This window comes from Bombyx mandarina, chromosome 24 (assembly GCF_030267445.1).
Source record: "Bombyx mandarina strain Sakado chromosome 24, ASM3026744v2".
NCBI classification, from domain to species: Eukaryota; Metazoa; Arthropoda; class Insecta; order Lepidoptera; family Bombycidae; genus Bombyx; species Bombyx mandarina.
Window position 1 is genome coordinate 1,836,352 of NC_143230.1, and position 17,027 is coordinate 1,853,378.

The window sequence follows — 17,027 nt, forward strand, 5'->3', positions numbered from 1 at the left end:
TGTTTTATCTATACCTCCTCCTCCTTGCGTCGTATTTCTCATGGCTGAGGGTCGTGACCACCCTTTTGTATCACCTTCGCACGCACGATTTTTCTCCATCCAGTCTTGTTTCTGGCGGTGTGGAGGGCGTTGTGAAACGTGGAATCAAGAGCGGCGCGGATCTGGTCGGACCAACGTATTGGGCTGCGCCCCCGAGGTCTTTTCCCATCTACTTTACCAGTCACGATGAGCCTCTCGAGATTGCTACCATCCTTTCGTGCGATGTGACCAAAGTATTCAACGACTCTGCGAAGACACTCGACTAGACACTTTATCTATACATATAAATAAAATTGGAGTATCTGTTTGTAACATTGAAATAACCGCTTTTTACTACATGCATATGAATATAATATATACGGTGCATACACCAAAATAACATTTTTTTTAATTTTTTGTCTGTCTGTCTGTCTGTTTGTTCCGGCTAATCTCTGGAACGGCTCGACCGATTTTGACGAGACTTTCACTGATAGATAGCTGATGATCTAAAGAGTAACTAAGGCTACTTTTTTTAGACTAGCTTCGCCCCGCGGCGTCGCCCAAGTTACGAAAATAACTGCAGGTAACATCGCAGAACTCTGCTATTAATAATAAAATTTAATGTTTTCGATGCGAAGCGGTGGCGAGTCGCTAGTTTATTGAAAATAAAATTAAAACTGTTTGTACCTATCTGAGTATTTCAATACTGAATTGTCTCAACAGTCGATATTATACCAGTAGTACGAGAAGTCTTATAGGACGATACTTTTAATCTTGTTTGAAAACTATTGTGATAATTCGCAGCGAACCAGTGCGGTGTCCTTTTTGAGCGTATCAAAATCGAGGTATGATTTATTTAAAAACGCTTTTACAGGAACTTTGAGAACGTCATAGCTTTAACATCGATTCGGAATGCAGTTACATCATTTACCAGAATCGGTGAGATACTTCAGGGTTTGTTCTTTTTCAATATGCGTATATAGACTAACTAGCTTCACCCGTCCGCTTTGCTGGGCATTTAAAATTAACATTATTATTTCTCACCCCCACAAAAATTCTCATCATTAACGCCCCCGCAACTGGTGTAGGGAGTCCAACGCTCATATAAATATTAGCCTATCCATTAAGTACATGTATTTTCTACATGAATACCAAGTTTCAAGTCAATCAGATGCATTGTTCAGTAGTTATAACGGAACATCCGTAAAAACCACTGTAGATTTATATATTAGTATAGATATGGGTATATATACAAGAGGACAAAGAAATCTATCCTGGATCAGCTTCGCATCCGAGTCACGCTCTCAACAACCTGTTAACAAAGGATCCTCAGCTACTTCGGTCATATTGCCCACCGACAGTCAGATAACTTGGACAAAGTGATTGTGACGGGCAAAGTAGAAGGAAAGAGACCCCGCGGCCGATTACCTAGCCGTTGGTGTGATCAAATAACCGCCCTAACTGGGCTGCCAGTCGCAACCGCCATTCGAGAAGCCGAGGACCGGACGAGATGGAAACAGCTCACGAGGATGCCACGATCAAGAAGAAGAAGAAAAAATATAGACTATGTAAGGTGTGTAAGCTTAATTGCTGGTGGACGAAATCTTGACCATTCTCATGTTAAGCAGTTACCATAGCCCTTACCAACGTAAATTCTACCACACATCTTAAGAGACGAGTTCTATATATAGTACATACATGAAATTCTACAGATACCCTTCAAATCGGTTCGCTGCTTAATGGCCGAAATATGTATGCGTATCGCTTCGGAACAATTGACAATATTTATATGCATCCAGTGTATTCCAATGGTTAGACCTAACGTTTAAAAGCTACTAAGTATGGTCCTAGTTTCCAGATCCAGTCAAGTATCTCTCGTGCCTTATCAAAATTGGAATAGGCTTGGAACCTCTGGGTCTGCGGAGGGACTTCGGTTCCCTCTGTATTTTGTACCGTATGTTCTATGAGGAGTGCTCTGAGGAATTGTTTGAGATGATACCACCATCTCGTTTTTACCATCGCACCGCCCGCCACCGGAGTAGAGTTCGTCCACACTACCTGGAGCCACTGCGGTCATCCACATTGCGCTTCCAGAGATCTTTTTGGCCACGTACCATCCGGCTATGGAATGAGCTCACCTCCACGGTATTTCCCGAGCGCTATGACATATCCTTCTTCGAACGAGGCTTGTGGACAGTACTTATCGGTAGGCAGCGGCTTGGCTCTGCCCCTTGCATTGCTGAATCAGGTGGGCCGTTTGCTCATCTGCCTACAAGGGCAATAAAAAAAAATTACCGCTACAATCTGTGTTGACCATTACTAAACCGTCAAAGTCGTGCCGTAACAAATCACGCGTCCGCCGACCTTCAGCAGCTGAGCAGTCGAGTAGGTCAACAGACAGACACACAAGTTACATAACGAGTGACCGTGAAAACAGAACAATGTAACAGAAAAAGTGATAGTTTAGAGAAAAAAATATATCGGTCAAGCATCGGGTTTTTATAAGTCGCCATTTGTATTTACAATAGTTTTTTCGTTCTTGAAAAATTTAATGGATGCTGAACCTTTCTGGTCTATTATGAGGGGAGACTTGTCCATTTTCGAAGAGCTTTACTGGTGGTAGGACCTCTTGTGAGTCCGCACGGGTAGGTACCACCACCTTGCCTATTTCTGCCGTGAAACAGTAATGCGTTTCGGTTTGATGGGTGGGGCAGCCGTTGTAACTATACTCGAGACCTTAGAACTTATATCTCATGGTGGGTGGCGCATTTACGTTGTAGATGTCTATGGGCTCCAGTAAACACTTAACACCAGGTGAGCTGTAAACTCGACCACCCATCTAAGTTATAAAAAAAAAAGTTCTATTGTCAAACACTATTATACTTCTATAATAAAATCTAATCTATAACCGATTTCGCCGAAAATACACTATAGATAAATCTATATATTAATACGTGAAGCAAAAACTTTGTATCCCTTTTTACGAAAATTGCGCAGACGGAGGAGTATGAAATTTTCCACACTTATAAAGAAGTGCACAATGCTAATTTTTTTTTTAATAATGCATAAAAGATACATTAAATCAATAAAGAAAACATTACACACACTACATACCATGTATTTGACGAACACACGCATGCATACTATTTATTGTCAAACTTTTGTTCTTGACGTCTGTGGTCAAATTGAGAATAGATTAAATATTGTTTGTTTTTGTTAATATTTTTTATAGCGTAGTCTTGGCGAAATTTGTGATTATAGAAGTATAAAATACAATTATAATAGTGTACAAACTTACAATTTCAATTAATTATAGTCGAATTTCGACTACTGCGGGACCTCTAGTCCTTTTTAACTAATAACTTATTTAATAGAAGCCGATTTTTAGGTATGGCGTCATCAGGGAAGGGAAGGGTGCTAATTAATGAAAAGTTTTATTAAAAGGGGTCCGCAAACGAAAAAGTTTGGGAAGCACTGGCCTGAACCCTTACGAAATAAATTCCCTTACGTAAAGCTTGCAATGGGGAAACCAAGAATAAAACCCAACTTTATAATTGTGCTGGTATAAGAAACAAGCATAGTATATCTATATCTATACTCTATACTAATATTATAAAGAGGAAAGATTTGTTTGTTTGTTTGTTTCGAATAGGCTCCGAAACTACTGGACCGATTTGAAAAATTATTTTTCCATTAGAAGCCGACATTGTCCCTGATGAACATAGGCTACTTTATTTTATTTTATTTTTATTTTATTTTTTTGGTTTCATGTGTGTTTTAATGTTTCCGAAGCGAAGCGAGGGCGGGTCGCTAGTTATTACCATATAATAATTACACTGATAACTGGGTATAGTATATACTTAAATTATTATCCTTTAATATACAGGTTAAATAATATATAAAAAAAAAACGAATAATTGTTAATTTTTTCTTATTGGTATTTGGAAATCTAAAATTTAATGTTTATAATAAACTAGCGGCCCGCTCCGGCTCCGCTCGGGTCTTTAACAAAAATTTCAACGATATTTGGCGTTGTTTTATTTTTTTAAATAAAAGAACACTTATTGCGGCATAACTATAATAGTTAGACATATGCTGTCGTGACACTTTTTGTATGTTTTTTTTATGGCTTAGATGGGTGGACGAACTCACAGCCCACCTGGTGTTAAGTGGTTACTGGAGCTCATAGACATATACAACGTAAATGCGCCACTCACTTTGGGATATAAGTTCTAAGATCTCAGTATAGTTACAAAGGCTGCGCCGCCCTTCAAACCGAAACGCATAACTGCTTCATGGCAGAACTAGGCAGGACGGTGGTACCTACTCGTGCGGACTCACAAAATGTCCTACCACCAGTAAAGGGAGAAGGACAGGAGAATAATGAATACGTCCTACATTTTCCTGTCTATTTCCTTAAGAATATAATACCGAGATGTGGTGGTTTGAACACCAGATGCATCGCTCGATATATGAACACACCGGTGTTATGTTTTAGGATATGGTGACTTCACGGATGATTAAATCAAAGGTAATTTTGTATGCGGCTTCACTAATGACATCATAATTTTTTAATGCCATCGATTGACAAAATTATTAGTGGCCAATTAAGACTAACAATCTAATCACGGGTCGACGGAAATAATGTTGTTAAGACGATATTACATAACTTGGCGCAATCGCACAACCCACGTGTTCCACCTGGCCATTTTTTTTTTAATTCTTATAGATGCTAAGATGGGTGGACGAGCTCACAGCCCACGTGGTGTTAAGTGGTTACTTAAGAGCCCATATACATCTATAACGTAAATGCGCCATCCACCTTGAGATATAGTCTCAAGTATAATTACAATGGCTGCCCCGCCCTTCAAACCGAAATGCATTACTGCTTCACGGCAGAAATAAGCAGGTGGTACCGACCCGTGCGGACTCACAAGAGGTCCTACCACCAGTATCATGCCTTATCAAAATTGGAATAGGCCTCGAACCTCTGGGTCTGCGGAGGGACTTCGGTTCCCTCTGTATTTTGTACCGTATGTTCCATGAGGAGTGCTCTGAGGAATTGTTTGAGATGATACCACAATCTCGTTTTTACGTTTTGTAATTAAAGGTCCGTTTTATTTGACACTAGCGGCCCGCTCCGGCTCCGCTCGTGTCTTCAACAAAAATTTCAACGATATTTGACGTTGTTTTATTTTTTTTAATAAAAGAACGCTTATTGCGGCATAAATATAATAGTTAGACGTATGCTGCCGCGACACTTTTTGTAAATAATAATGTGTTCTACAAAGTCGTAGTCCATTATTTTATTCTATCATCAATAGTTTTCGCAGGGCACGCGATGTAAAGAATATTTTAGGTAATTCTTTTATACCTTGGGTTACATTATTGGAGTTTTAATAAGGTTCCCTAATTTTTTTTTCAAAAAAGATTATATGAGTCGACTATTATCAAAGGCGGCAATGTGACTTTTGGACAATTATTGGTAAATCAGAAAAACGAATTATTGACTTTGTATTCCATTGGCAGTTACAAAACTATTCTGAACGACATCTTAGATAAATAACAGGTTAAGTATTAACCATTATTTAATGCAGGTTTTGAACCGTATTCTTTGAAGGAGACGATTATATTCAAATCAATCTGTATTGACATATCAATAATTTTTTTTTGTCCAAATGCACAGATTGCCACCTTTGATAATAGACGACTCATATAGCCTATGTCACTCGGAAATAGTGTGGCTTCCAAACAGTGAAAGAATTTTTCAAATCGGTTCAGTAGTTTCGGAGCCTATTCAATACAAACAAACAAACAAATCTGTCCTCTTTATAATATTAGTATAGATTACCATCAACAGTTCGATGCTTTTAATCGAACTTCCAATTGTTTTTACATCATTTCATTAACCGAAGAAGTGTTTTTGTTATAATTTTTTTTTCAAATTTTAATCTTTAAATGGCTCTCTTGTAAAGTTGCAAAAATGTCGTATAAACCTAATAGCTTTTCACGCCTTGACATATTATCAGATGGGCCGTGAGCTCGTTCATCCAGCCTGAGTTAAAACATACATTCACGCTTTAGATCTTAAGTATCATAAGTATTGTACAAAAATTTATGATTATTTTTAATTAAATTCGAAGGCATAGCTTAATCTTGTTAGCAGAGGTTGCGAAGTGGCAAGAGATATCCAATTTACAATAATAAAAATATAATATAATCGTACTCAACAGATAAAGTTCACTAGACAAAAAAAAAAAAAACTTTAACTAATCATTATATAAGATTGCGAAAGATTTAAAAACAAAAAAACGTGACGCGTTTTGTGATTATTAAATGGGTTTCTTTTGCAATCATTAAGCTGATTAAAAGACACATTTAGATTTAGTTAGCTGTGAAAACAGAACACCAACCTGTATTCTGTAATTTATACCATAGTAATTGTTTATGTCAACATTGTTTGAATTAGTAAACTTTGTTACAGGTATGTAATTTCTATGCTTTTAGGCATGATCTTCTCAGCGGGTAGCGATTCCGATCCGGTAGTAGACAAATTTTTTTAAAAATTTTGTTTTTTATTTTTTTTTATTGCCCTTTTAGGCAGATGAGCATACGGCCCCCCTGATGGTAAGTGGTTACCGTCCCCGAAGGACTTCACCAATGCTAGGCGCAGAGCCAAGCCGCTGCCTACTTTTGACTTGTTAGGTCTTCTTCGGAGGCGTTCGGGCAGCTGTTAGTTTTTAGGCATACTAGTGCTCGTAGAACGAATGGCTGCTGGAGCCGAGGAGTTCTCGAGTGTCGTCCGCGTACCGGAAGACGTGGCGTGGATAGGCATCTTACAAGCTAGACTGACGACCTATTAAGGTACGCGGGGATCCGGATGCAACCAGCCCAGGACCAATCCTTGTCGCGAGGCTTAGGTGTGGTCTATGTCCAGCCGTGGACATCTGTGAGCTGATAGACAGAAAGGCATAACAAGCACTGGTCACGGCTCGAAGTGCAACTTAATCCACAGGCACAGCCGACTGAGTTTCTCGCCGGATCTTGTTAGGGGGGCGCAATTCCGATCCGGTGGTAGATTTAGCAAAGCGCTGCCCTTGCTAGTTGTTAGTAAAGTCTGTTGAGTCTCTATATCGGGCAAGGATTATAAGACACGTGTTCAGTTAAGTGACTAACGTATATTGGCATTACAACCTAACGTACTATCGACAGCACGACAATCCCGAGACTGGCGTAGCATCATTGCAATATAATTACCGCTAACACATACATATTATAATTATTAGTTGCTATGGGGACATTTGCGGTCCCTGCAAGTCTCCCAGACTGAGCCTCGGGAGCTCGCCTGCCGGTCTACGCGAAGCTGGAATAACCCTTCAGGCTACCAACGACTAGGCAGCGAAAAAAGAGGTGTAGCCAGAATAACCCTTCGAGGTAACTCACTTTTTTTCCCTACCTAAGCTGGTAGTCTTGTGAAGCTATGCCAGCGTAACCTAACGAGTAGGTGAGTTCTCGAGGCTCTATCCTGGGGGCGTTGCTAACATTAGCCCTAGCAAGAGCAGTGCTTCCCGGAATCTAACATCGGATCGGAAACGCGACCCGCTGAGAAGATCTGGCGGGAAACTCAGTGGGCTGTGTCTATGGGTTAGTTTACTCGCTGAACGCTTAAGGTATGCACCTAAAAGCACCAGGTTACTTGCAGTGCTGTAGTATTGGCAAACACGCATTTTCTCCAATGGAAATTACATCACTTGCAAACTTATGGATTGTTATTCAAATAATAGTGGCGTTTCAAGCACACGACACCCCCTAAAATGACCTATAAATAAAATGTGACTAAGGTGTTTTTGTTACCTTACCGATCGATTCGTTTTGAAAATATTGGTCTCGTGATCACCAGTGCGTGACTCTGTGAGATGCAACTGTTAAATTATTTTTGGAAACACGGAACATGATTCTAGGTGCGATATTCATTACTCTAGACAGAATTCTAGGAACGCTTTCTGACTGGATTTCATCTAATTTTATGATAAACCACGTGGACTGTCAGATCTTTTTCTTTCACAAATGTAGGACGTTTTATAGTAAATATTTATTTATAGTGTTAATAATAAGAGACTCAATTGGAGAAATGGAATTGAAAAAAAAACTGCGTTTACCACAACCACTTTGTGTATTGCTATCAAAACGATTCGGTTTTCTCCAGAAAAGGTTTTTGGCCAGATTGTCTTTAACTACAGAGTTGTGAAAGAACAAGAAATTCATAGATGAAAAAGTAATTATAATGACATGACACAATAGATTAATGTACAAAATACGTCTAAATATGTTTTAAATCACGTTCAAATACTCTATGTAATGACAGTTTATTATTTTATTGATAAACACACAACCGATTGTAACAATGGATTCCGATGCATCGTGTTCGGATTGCAAAATAGAATTAATTGAGGGTAAATGGACACAAATACTTTTGAATTGGGTGAGTTTATATTACGTTGTTTTTTGGGTCTACGAAGTGACGTTTTCTCTTGGTCTTTTGTGCCATTTGTTCTGTAAAAATATTGGATGATACAGGCATTTTATCATCCCTGCTAGTTGAGGACACATTGCGTTTTTTTATTGCTTTGATGGGTGGGTTACTGGAGCCCATAGACATCTACGACGTAAATACCGCCACCTACTTTGAGATATGAGTTCTAAGGTCTCAAGTATAGTTACAACGGCTGCCCCACCCTTCAAGCCGAAACGCATTACTGCTTCACGGCCGAAATAGGCAGGGTTGTGGTACCTACCCGCGCGGACTCACGAGAGGTCCTACCACCAGTTTCCAAAGTTTCCAAAGAACATTTTGCCGTGTACGATTTTACTATTGAACGAACTTCCTTTCTAAGTATTTCCTCAATACTACGACACAACCTTTTTGTTTTACGGTCAATTACTAACATATATCGCTTCCTCAGATCGCGAAACGGGGAGACTGCTTGTTGCATAGCCCAAAACTTCAAATTCCCTAATCTGTTCACAGATCAATAAATGCACCGTCCAAGAGCCCAGAGTTGAACAACTAACACCAAAATGTCTGCTAAGTATTATAGATAAATATAAACATGATATTTGCACGAACGATCTCGATAGAGCCATTCTGTGTACAGATGATGTTGAACCTTTCATCAGATATAAATACCCTATACTGAGATTAAGGTGATTTTTTTTAAGTCGTTTGTCATTTTCCTTATCGTTTTCCTCGTCTGTCTTCAAATCGGTATACAGAAAAACCTAAACTGCTAGAGGGGCCATCATTTGAAACCTATCCCTCAACTACTTTTTACTGGTGGTAGGACCTCTTGAGAGTCCGCGCGGGTAGGTACCACTACCCCACCTATTTCTGCCGTGAAGCAGTAATGCGTTTCGGTTTGAAGGGTGGGGCAGCCGTTGTAACTATACTTGAGACCTTAGAACTTATATCTCAAGGTGGGTGGCGCATTTACGTCGTAGATGTCTATGGGCTCCAGCAACCACTTAACACCAGGTGGGCTGTGAGCTCGTCTACCCATCTAAGCAATAAATAAATAAAAACTAACCCTGGTTCGAACACCACTGGGTGGTATGCAAAGAGAATATAGCGTTATCTCTAATGGCACTTTTGCAAAATGATGCACTGGCTATAGCTAAATTTCGATGTCGGTAAGTGGGTTACGACTGGAAGCTGCTCTGGATTTGCATTAATGGCACTTTATCCTTAGTTTAGCTCCAATTCCCTATTTTTATTGCCCGTTGCTAGCATGCTCAGCCAACATCTGTATCAACCGGAAGGAAGGTATTCTTGGTAGACAAGCAGGGTGCCCGTGTCCATAGAACCAACCACATCATAATTTGACAGCCCATCTCGAGATGGAAGCAGCTTATCTGCGAGCTGTTCTATGCTGTAAATTAGAACTCCCTCTAGCTAGATGAATTAGTAGGATTATGATACTATGGGTATATTTTTTGTTTCTTTTGACTTGTTTTTATTGGCGAGTATCTTTAACTGGCTTTATGTTTTCTATTTGTTAGTCTATTATGTTAATTCAATCTGTGTGATTTCCTGAAAATAAATAAATAAAATCCAGTCCACAAATTTTGGGGAAAATCAAGGAAATTCTTAAGGTAGACTTTGCGAGGGATAATTGAGGAGAGGACGCTACTAATCTTGGAAACTCTTCGAGAAGTATACATTGAATTAATCTGAAACAGGTATTTAACCGAAGCCATGAATCTGGAGAAAAAGCTTTACATAATGGCATCGGTCTTACTTTACTACTGCTGCTGCAATTCTAGGAGTGGCGACATAGACAATGACATATGCAAGAACTTAACCATTGACGAGCAGGAGACTATATTGAAGTTCTGCGAGAGACTCAGCGATATGGAAGTCACTATTAATAACGTTGAAACAGCTGTAAATGGTGGAACTATTTTTCTATTGGAATTAATTAGGTTTTAATAAGTAGATATACAAACAAACCTAGGCGAGCGATAACTGAACAAGCGAGAAAAGATCTCGTCATTTAAAGTTTCTTATCAACCGTAAAAGTAGGCATAATATAGTCTATGACTCTCGAAAATCGATGAAAGTATGAGAATAGAAATTGTACATAGTTTTTATAATAATTGCTATTATAGTATTCGCCTAATGACCAAAATACGACCATATTCACTGAGACTATAAGATTTAGATTTATTTTAAGTACAATTTTTTCTTTTTCGTTTTATTATGGAAATATTTATTAAGTAACTGCCTATTTCCGAATTATCTTATTTTTAACCCCAAACCGATCCGAAAATCCCAAAAAATCCAATTGACAAACAATTGAGAAAGTGATACATAATTGTCTTGTGTTTTTATTTTACTAGTCAAACCCGGGCCGATTGCTGGCCGATCTTTCATTAGATTTTGATTCGATAATTACGAAACTTCGTAGACTCCATATCTCAAGGTACATACATGGTGGTATTCACATTTCTAAACCATATAACACCAAACGAACCGCGGGATTTTCCTGAACAGCGCATTTAAATGAAGCATATTAATAAACGAGACGATTAAACCACAATCTATCAATTTATTTGAATTTTAGATGCACTACAAAATTTATCGAAGCAAGAAAAAAACAAACCAATTCAAATTGCTCGTAATCAAATAGAAAAGCCCAATGTCACTTCTCCATCGGCCCAGTACCACCCATTATCCAGCTCTGAAGATAATTCAAATTCTGATGATTCAAAAGACGCTGCTGTTAAATTTATATCTCCACTAACAGTTCTGCCGTCTGCAGTACCAGAAGCTTCAACTTTTTCTAACGTCACAGAATCCGTACTTACTAATGATAGTGCCATTGATAAAGATGCTTCAGAAAAAAAGGATATCAGTGTATTCAGAACTGAGAAATTTGGGAATTCCGACGATGGCTCTTGTGAATCGAGTGAGTTTATTTTGAAAATAGCTACTTAGTTCAGCTTTTGTTCACCAGTTTTTCAAATTCAAATTCAAATTCAAAATCATTTATTTCAACTTAGATGTCAGTATGACACACTTGTGACAAAACAAACTCAGCAGATTTCTTTTTTTTGTTTCTCAAATATTTTCTTTATTTTTAAATAAATAAAAATATTTACAATAAAAGAAAAAACAAGTCAAAAAATACAATTAAAAAAATAAATATTAATAATGAAAAATGAAAAGGCCAGGAGCGAGCGCCTCATTCCGACGTAGTGCCATCTAGTAAATAATCCTTAACTTTATAATATGCCTTGTTGCACAAACGTTCCTTGACAGTTTTCTTAAATCTATGAACAGGTAGTAATTGAACGTTTAGTGGGATCTTGTTGAAAAGTTGTACACCCAGCCCCCTAAAAGAGTTGCTTATTATGTTAATTCGAGCCGCCGGCAACGCAAGCCTATGTTTGTTCCTAGTGTTCACATTGTGCAAATCGCAGACTCTGGGGAATTCTTCAATGTTTTTACGCACGTACAATAAATTTTCAGTCGCATTAGAATGAATTTTAATAGTTCGCAACTCATTGAAGGCGGCTAAGTTAAATGTTTCATAATTCCAATTCCAGACAATCGTTGTAAAACCGAATGTGATTGTGCGAGATGCAGCATCTCCGGCCCGTGCTGCGGTGATCCCCGCCAATCGACGCTGAGCTGTGGCGAGCCTTGTTCGTGGAAATGCCAATTGTAAAAATTCTCAATCGATTTTACGGATTTTATTGTCACATCCAAATTTTGTGGTCCGTTTTTGATCTACGAGATTCATTTTCGTGTACAATTTGCGATCAGAATGTGCAAGTCTGTACAAGTCGCGTGTACAAGTCTTTGTAAGATATTTATTTGGTATTCGAGCATTTGGTGGACTATTTTTCACTTCATATGCTTATTAAAAAATCTAACCTGATAATGTTCAATCTCCAGGTAGTTGCAAAAATTAAAAGTACCTATGAGGATTTCTGTGCTGGTATGAAAATTATCACTTCTACAGTTAGTTCTTGTCTGATCGCAATTAAAATCACAATGAGGAGGTCAGAAGTCCATAAGACTAAAGTACTTAAATGTTATCATATTTTAAATTGTTGTCCACTATGCTCTTGCAGCCAAATCCGACAAGAAGATTTAAGAGAGCCAATGTGCTATCCCACTAACGGGGTCCGAGCATTGGCTCTGCCTCTCCAAGCTCTGACCTCTTGCAATTCACCTGATTACAGCCTTCGCAACTGATGGCATGTTTTAACGGAATTTTTTTTACCAAAAACAATTTTGACACGTTTTGTTTTTCCACCTAGCGACGATTCCCTGGTGATATTCTGCGGGTTGTTTTTTTTTATTGTTTCACAAATATTGAAACAGATGAAATACATAAATTAAAACATTTACCGAGAGATTGCTTTAACAGCTGTACGTTTCATTATTTTCAGTAAGCACCTCAAATTCTCTAGAAAAACATATGTATATGCTTTTGCGGGATGTTTAACATTTGTAATCTTGTTGGCGGCTGTTTTAATAACATTGGCCGTTTTAAAGAAAAAAGAACACAACAAATATGATACAAGAAGGCTCATGGACGATGAAGCAAGGTGGTTTGGTTTTAATACTTTAAATCGATTGATAACGAAGAGACACGTAAAGTAATCTGAATGTCACTTTGCAATCTAGGTACTTAATACCTATTAAATAAAATAAATAAATAAATAATAAATATTTACTAACAATCACTCCACGTTAACTGGTCCCGTGATAAGTTCGTAAACAACTTGTGTTACAGGTACCAGATAACGGATATAAATGTAAGATTTTTATTATATTTAATAGACATCCATAACCCTGGAAAAGACATTTATATTTATCATACAAATATCTTCCCTTGGCGGGATTCGAACCCGCGACCCCCTTGTGTAGTGACCATGTCACTTACCACTACAACAGACGGCCGTTAATTAATTGGTTAATTTATTGGTTAATCGTTGTTTAATCAAGCCTCGGGTAATGTTAGATGAAGTCCTGAATTAGTACTAGCAATCTATAATACAGCGTCGGTAAAAAAAACAAACGCACCTATGGATTCTATATTATGACTTTACAGGATATTCCGACCAAATGCATGGGAATGTGTTGAAAATTTGTGCCAAAAACTAAACCGGCCAACATCAAAACGTATTTATGTTTCGCACAGTAGATGCGTTCTGCAGTGTATGGGACCACAGCTTTGGCCATACCCGATCGGCTATACGTTGTTCAGTAAAAAATTAGTGGCTATGTCGATTCTAAAATTGGAATACAAATTTCAATCGTTACCTTCAGAGAACGTGCATCGGCATTTAGCTGAAGCGTTTAAACTCTTCATTGGAGATTTAGCTCGATTGGAAAAGATAGGCAGAGAAATGAAAAATGGCACCTGTGATTTACCCGTCAAAAAGATGAATATTATTATAGATATCGAAACAGATCCCGATCCAAGACTGAGACTGAATACCGACGAAGCGTACACTATTAGTGTTAATACCAATTTTGATTTTATTACCATACATTTAAGTTCCTCGTCTTTCTGTGGAGTTAGACATGGCTTAGAGACATTGAACCAGATGATTTTACTAGATCAACTGACCGGCTATTTGATAACTTTGTCGCATATTATTGTAAAGGACGCGCCAAGTCATAAATATAGAGGACTCATGATTGACACAGGAAGAAATTATATACCGATGCCAGATTTAATGAAAACTATTGATACAATGGCCGCTTGCAAATTAAATACATTTCACTGGAGGATATCCGATGTAACGAGCTTTCCGTTGCTTTTACCGAAGCTAAAAGAATTATTTGAGTTCGGTGCTTATGATAGAGCTTTGGTTTATACGAGAGCTGATGTGAAAGCTTTAGTGACGAGGGCTAAAGTTAGGGGAATTAGAGTATTAATTGAAGTGGCTGCACCGGGGCCGGTTGGACGACCTTGGTTTTGGCACAACGAAGCGACTTGCCCGGCGAAAAATGCGAATTACACGTGCGATAACTTATTGTGTCTTAGATTGAATATGAGAGAGTCAATTTTTGATGTATTACAATTAATATACGCCGAAATCATTGCACTCACTGAAGTGGACGATATATTCCATTTAAGTGATGGAGTATTCACCATGATGAATTGCTTTTCATTAATTGAGGATAGAGATGGGTTTTTAGATAAAGCGCTGAATAGGCTAAGAATGGCCAATAAAGGCTTCATGCCGAAATTACCCATAGTCTGGTATACGAAACATCTGACCAGGACTCTTGAGGCGAAAACGTGGGAGCATTTGGGAGTGCAGCTTTACCAGTGGAATCCCGATTCTGGAGATTATTTGGGAACGTTTCGCGTGATTCATTCAAACAAATGGGATCTATCGTGCGAAATGCTCAAACAGAGATGTTATAAATACCGGTTCGTATTGATTTATTATTTATTAACTATAACTTAAGATGTTTTGGCGTCTTCGAATAACCCGCAAAATTATAATTTGCGTAATTACTGGTGGTAGGACCTCGTGTGAGTCCGTGCGGGTAGGTACCACCATTTCTGCCCATTTCTACCGTGAAGCAGTAATGCGTTTCGGTTTGAAGGGTGGGGCAGCCGTTGTAACTATACCTGAGACCTTAGAACTTAATCTCAAGGTGGGTGGCGCATTTACTTTGTAGATTTCTATGGGCTCCAGTAACCACTTAACACCAGGTAGGCTGTGAGCTCGTTCACACATCTAAGCAATAAAAATAATTTTTTTAGAGAAAAATAGTTTCTGCAGACAATTTCTAACATGTCGTAGCTTGCAGAATTCACTACTAGATTTCAATCCTATGATCGCAAAAAGTGTTCTCATTGCGATTCGCCGTTAGCGTTTCGTCAGATAAAACTTAATTTCATATTGGTTTTGTACACGTAATAAAAACATACGACTGAGATGGTATATAAAATTTGCTAATATTCTGGACAGTTTACGTTTATTGAAACGTCTCGCACAGCATCGTTCAATTAAAGCCCTTAATTACACTATACCAAAAATCTTTCGTTAGTATTCTTTGGAGAAGAGAAGATACTAGATAAATTTGCTGTTTTTTTTTTAAATTCAGTACTTGGCAAGGAATGTACTCGTGGACATCTTGGCGAAACATCGACGTGTTCACGATAGAAGGTGGAGAGGCAGTTCTTTGGACCGATTTTGTAGATTCAGGCAAGAATTTTGTCGAAAAAGAAGTTTGACCTCATAGTAAAGCAGATTAAAAATAAATTAAAATTACAATTACAATTTTATAGGAAATCTTGATTATCACCTGTGGCCACGTGCTGCCGCAGTAGCCGAGAGACTGTGGTCAGATATTATAGCGAACACTACACCAAATCCTGAAGTCTACGTGAGATTAGATTACCACAGGTAATTGAAATGTATGTTCATATAACATAACTACGCTTTCCCCTAGGTGGACCGATGTCCTTTTGAAAGTCAGGGGGTTCTATTGAATCGGTCGCTATGGTTAACCTGGGGGAGGCTTAAGTTCAACAGTAGACGTCTGGGGTGGTGATGATACTGCATACTTAAAAGTTTTGCAGAAAACGGAAATGCCGCCATCCACCTTATAGCATGAGCTTTAAGTATTCGTTTTCCATTACAACGGCTGATCCACTCTTCAAATCGAAACTCATGATTGCTTTGGCATCGGATTTGCTACAACGGTTCATAAGACGCCCTAGTGCCAGACCACGCAAATTATTGTCTCAATAACTTTTGGATATGATTTTTATTACACGTTGTTATTCCTTCACAGTGGAAGACATTCGTGTTACCTTAAGTACTTTTTTTTATTCCTTAGATGGGTGGATGAGCTCACGGTCCACCTCGTGTTAAGTGGTTATCGGAGCCCAAAGACATCTACAACGGAAATGCCGCCACCAACGTTAAGACATCACCTATATCACTAGACTCCTACCTGCGGGATCGAACATTGGCATAGTCGCATCTAAGAGTTAATCATTTTGATTAAAAATCCTTTAACAGATGGCGTATGCTACTTCGTGGTTTTAAAATGCAGCCAATTTGGCCGGTATGGTGCACTCTGAATCCTGGGACTTGTCTCAAGAAATTACAATAGAATTTGGAGGGAAAGATATAAATTCCAATCGGACAGACCAACATGAAATTTAACTCGGATGCGTTCATCGCATGCATAAAACAAATTGCTTGCTAAATATAAACTAAATCACTACATAGTATAAAACAAAGTCGCTTTCTCTGTCCCTATATCTGTCTGTCCCTATGTATGCTTAAATCTTTAAAACTACGCAACGGATTTTGATGCGGTTTTTTTTTTATAGATAGAGTGATTGAAGAGGAAGGTTTATATGTATAATAACATCCATTAAATAGTGGAGAAATCAATAATAAATTACAGTTTCCGAAGCGAAGCGAGGGCGGGTCGCTAGTATTTAGATAAAATGGAAACA

General features: G+C 38.4%; 1 protein-coding gene across 1 annotated transcript; it reads left to right on the forward strand.

The window, feature by feature from the left end:
* Positions 1-8,422: 8,422 nt before the first annotated feature.
* Positions 8,423-17,017, forward strand: LOC114249813 (chitooligosaccharidolytic beta-N-acetylglucosaminidase). Its single transcript, XM_028183527.2, has 10 exons — positions 8,423-8,500; positions 9,047-9,222; positions 10,255-10,466; positions 11,139-11,483; positions 12,124-12,241; positions 12,976-13,134; positions 13,641-14,975; positions 15,659-15,759; positions 15,843-15,960; positions 16,582-17,017. The coding sequence occupies exons 1-10, from the start codon at positions 8,423-8,425 to the stop codon at positions 16,673-16,675; spliced, it is 2,736 nt and encodes a 911-aa protein (XP_028039328.2). The 3' UTR covers positions 16,676-17,017.
* The last annotated feature ends 10 nt before the right edge of the window (positions 17,018-17,027 follow it).

Excerpts from the sequence above, each read along its gene's own strand:
- LOC114249813 (XM_028183527.2), top strand. The coding sequence starts at position 8,423 with ATGGATTCCGATGCATCGTGTTCGGATTGCAAAATAGAATTAATTGAG. Across the intron at positions 9,223-10,254 it reads TACCCTATACTGAGATTAAG|GTATTTAACCGAAGCCATGA; the intron begins GTGATTTTTTTT and ends AATCTGAAACAG. Across the intron at positions 12,242-12,975 it reads TGTTCGTGGAAATGCCAATT|TAAGCACCTCAAATTCTCTA; the intron begins GTAAAAATTCTC and ends CATTATTTTCAG.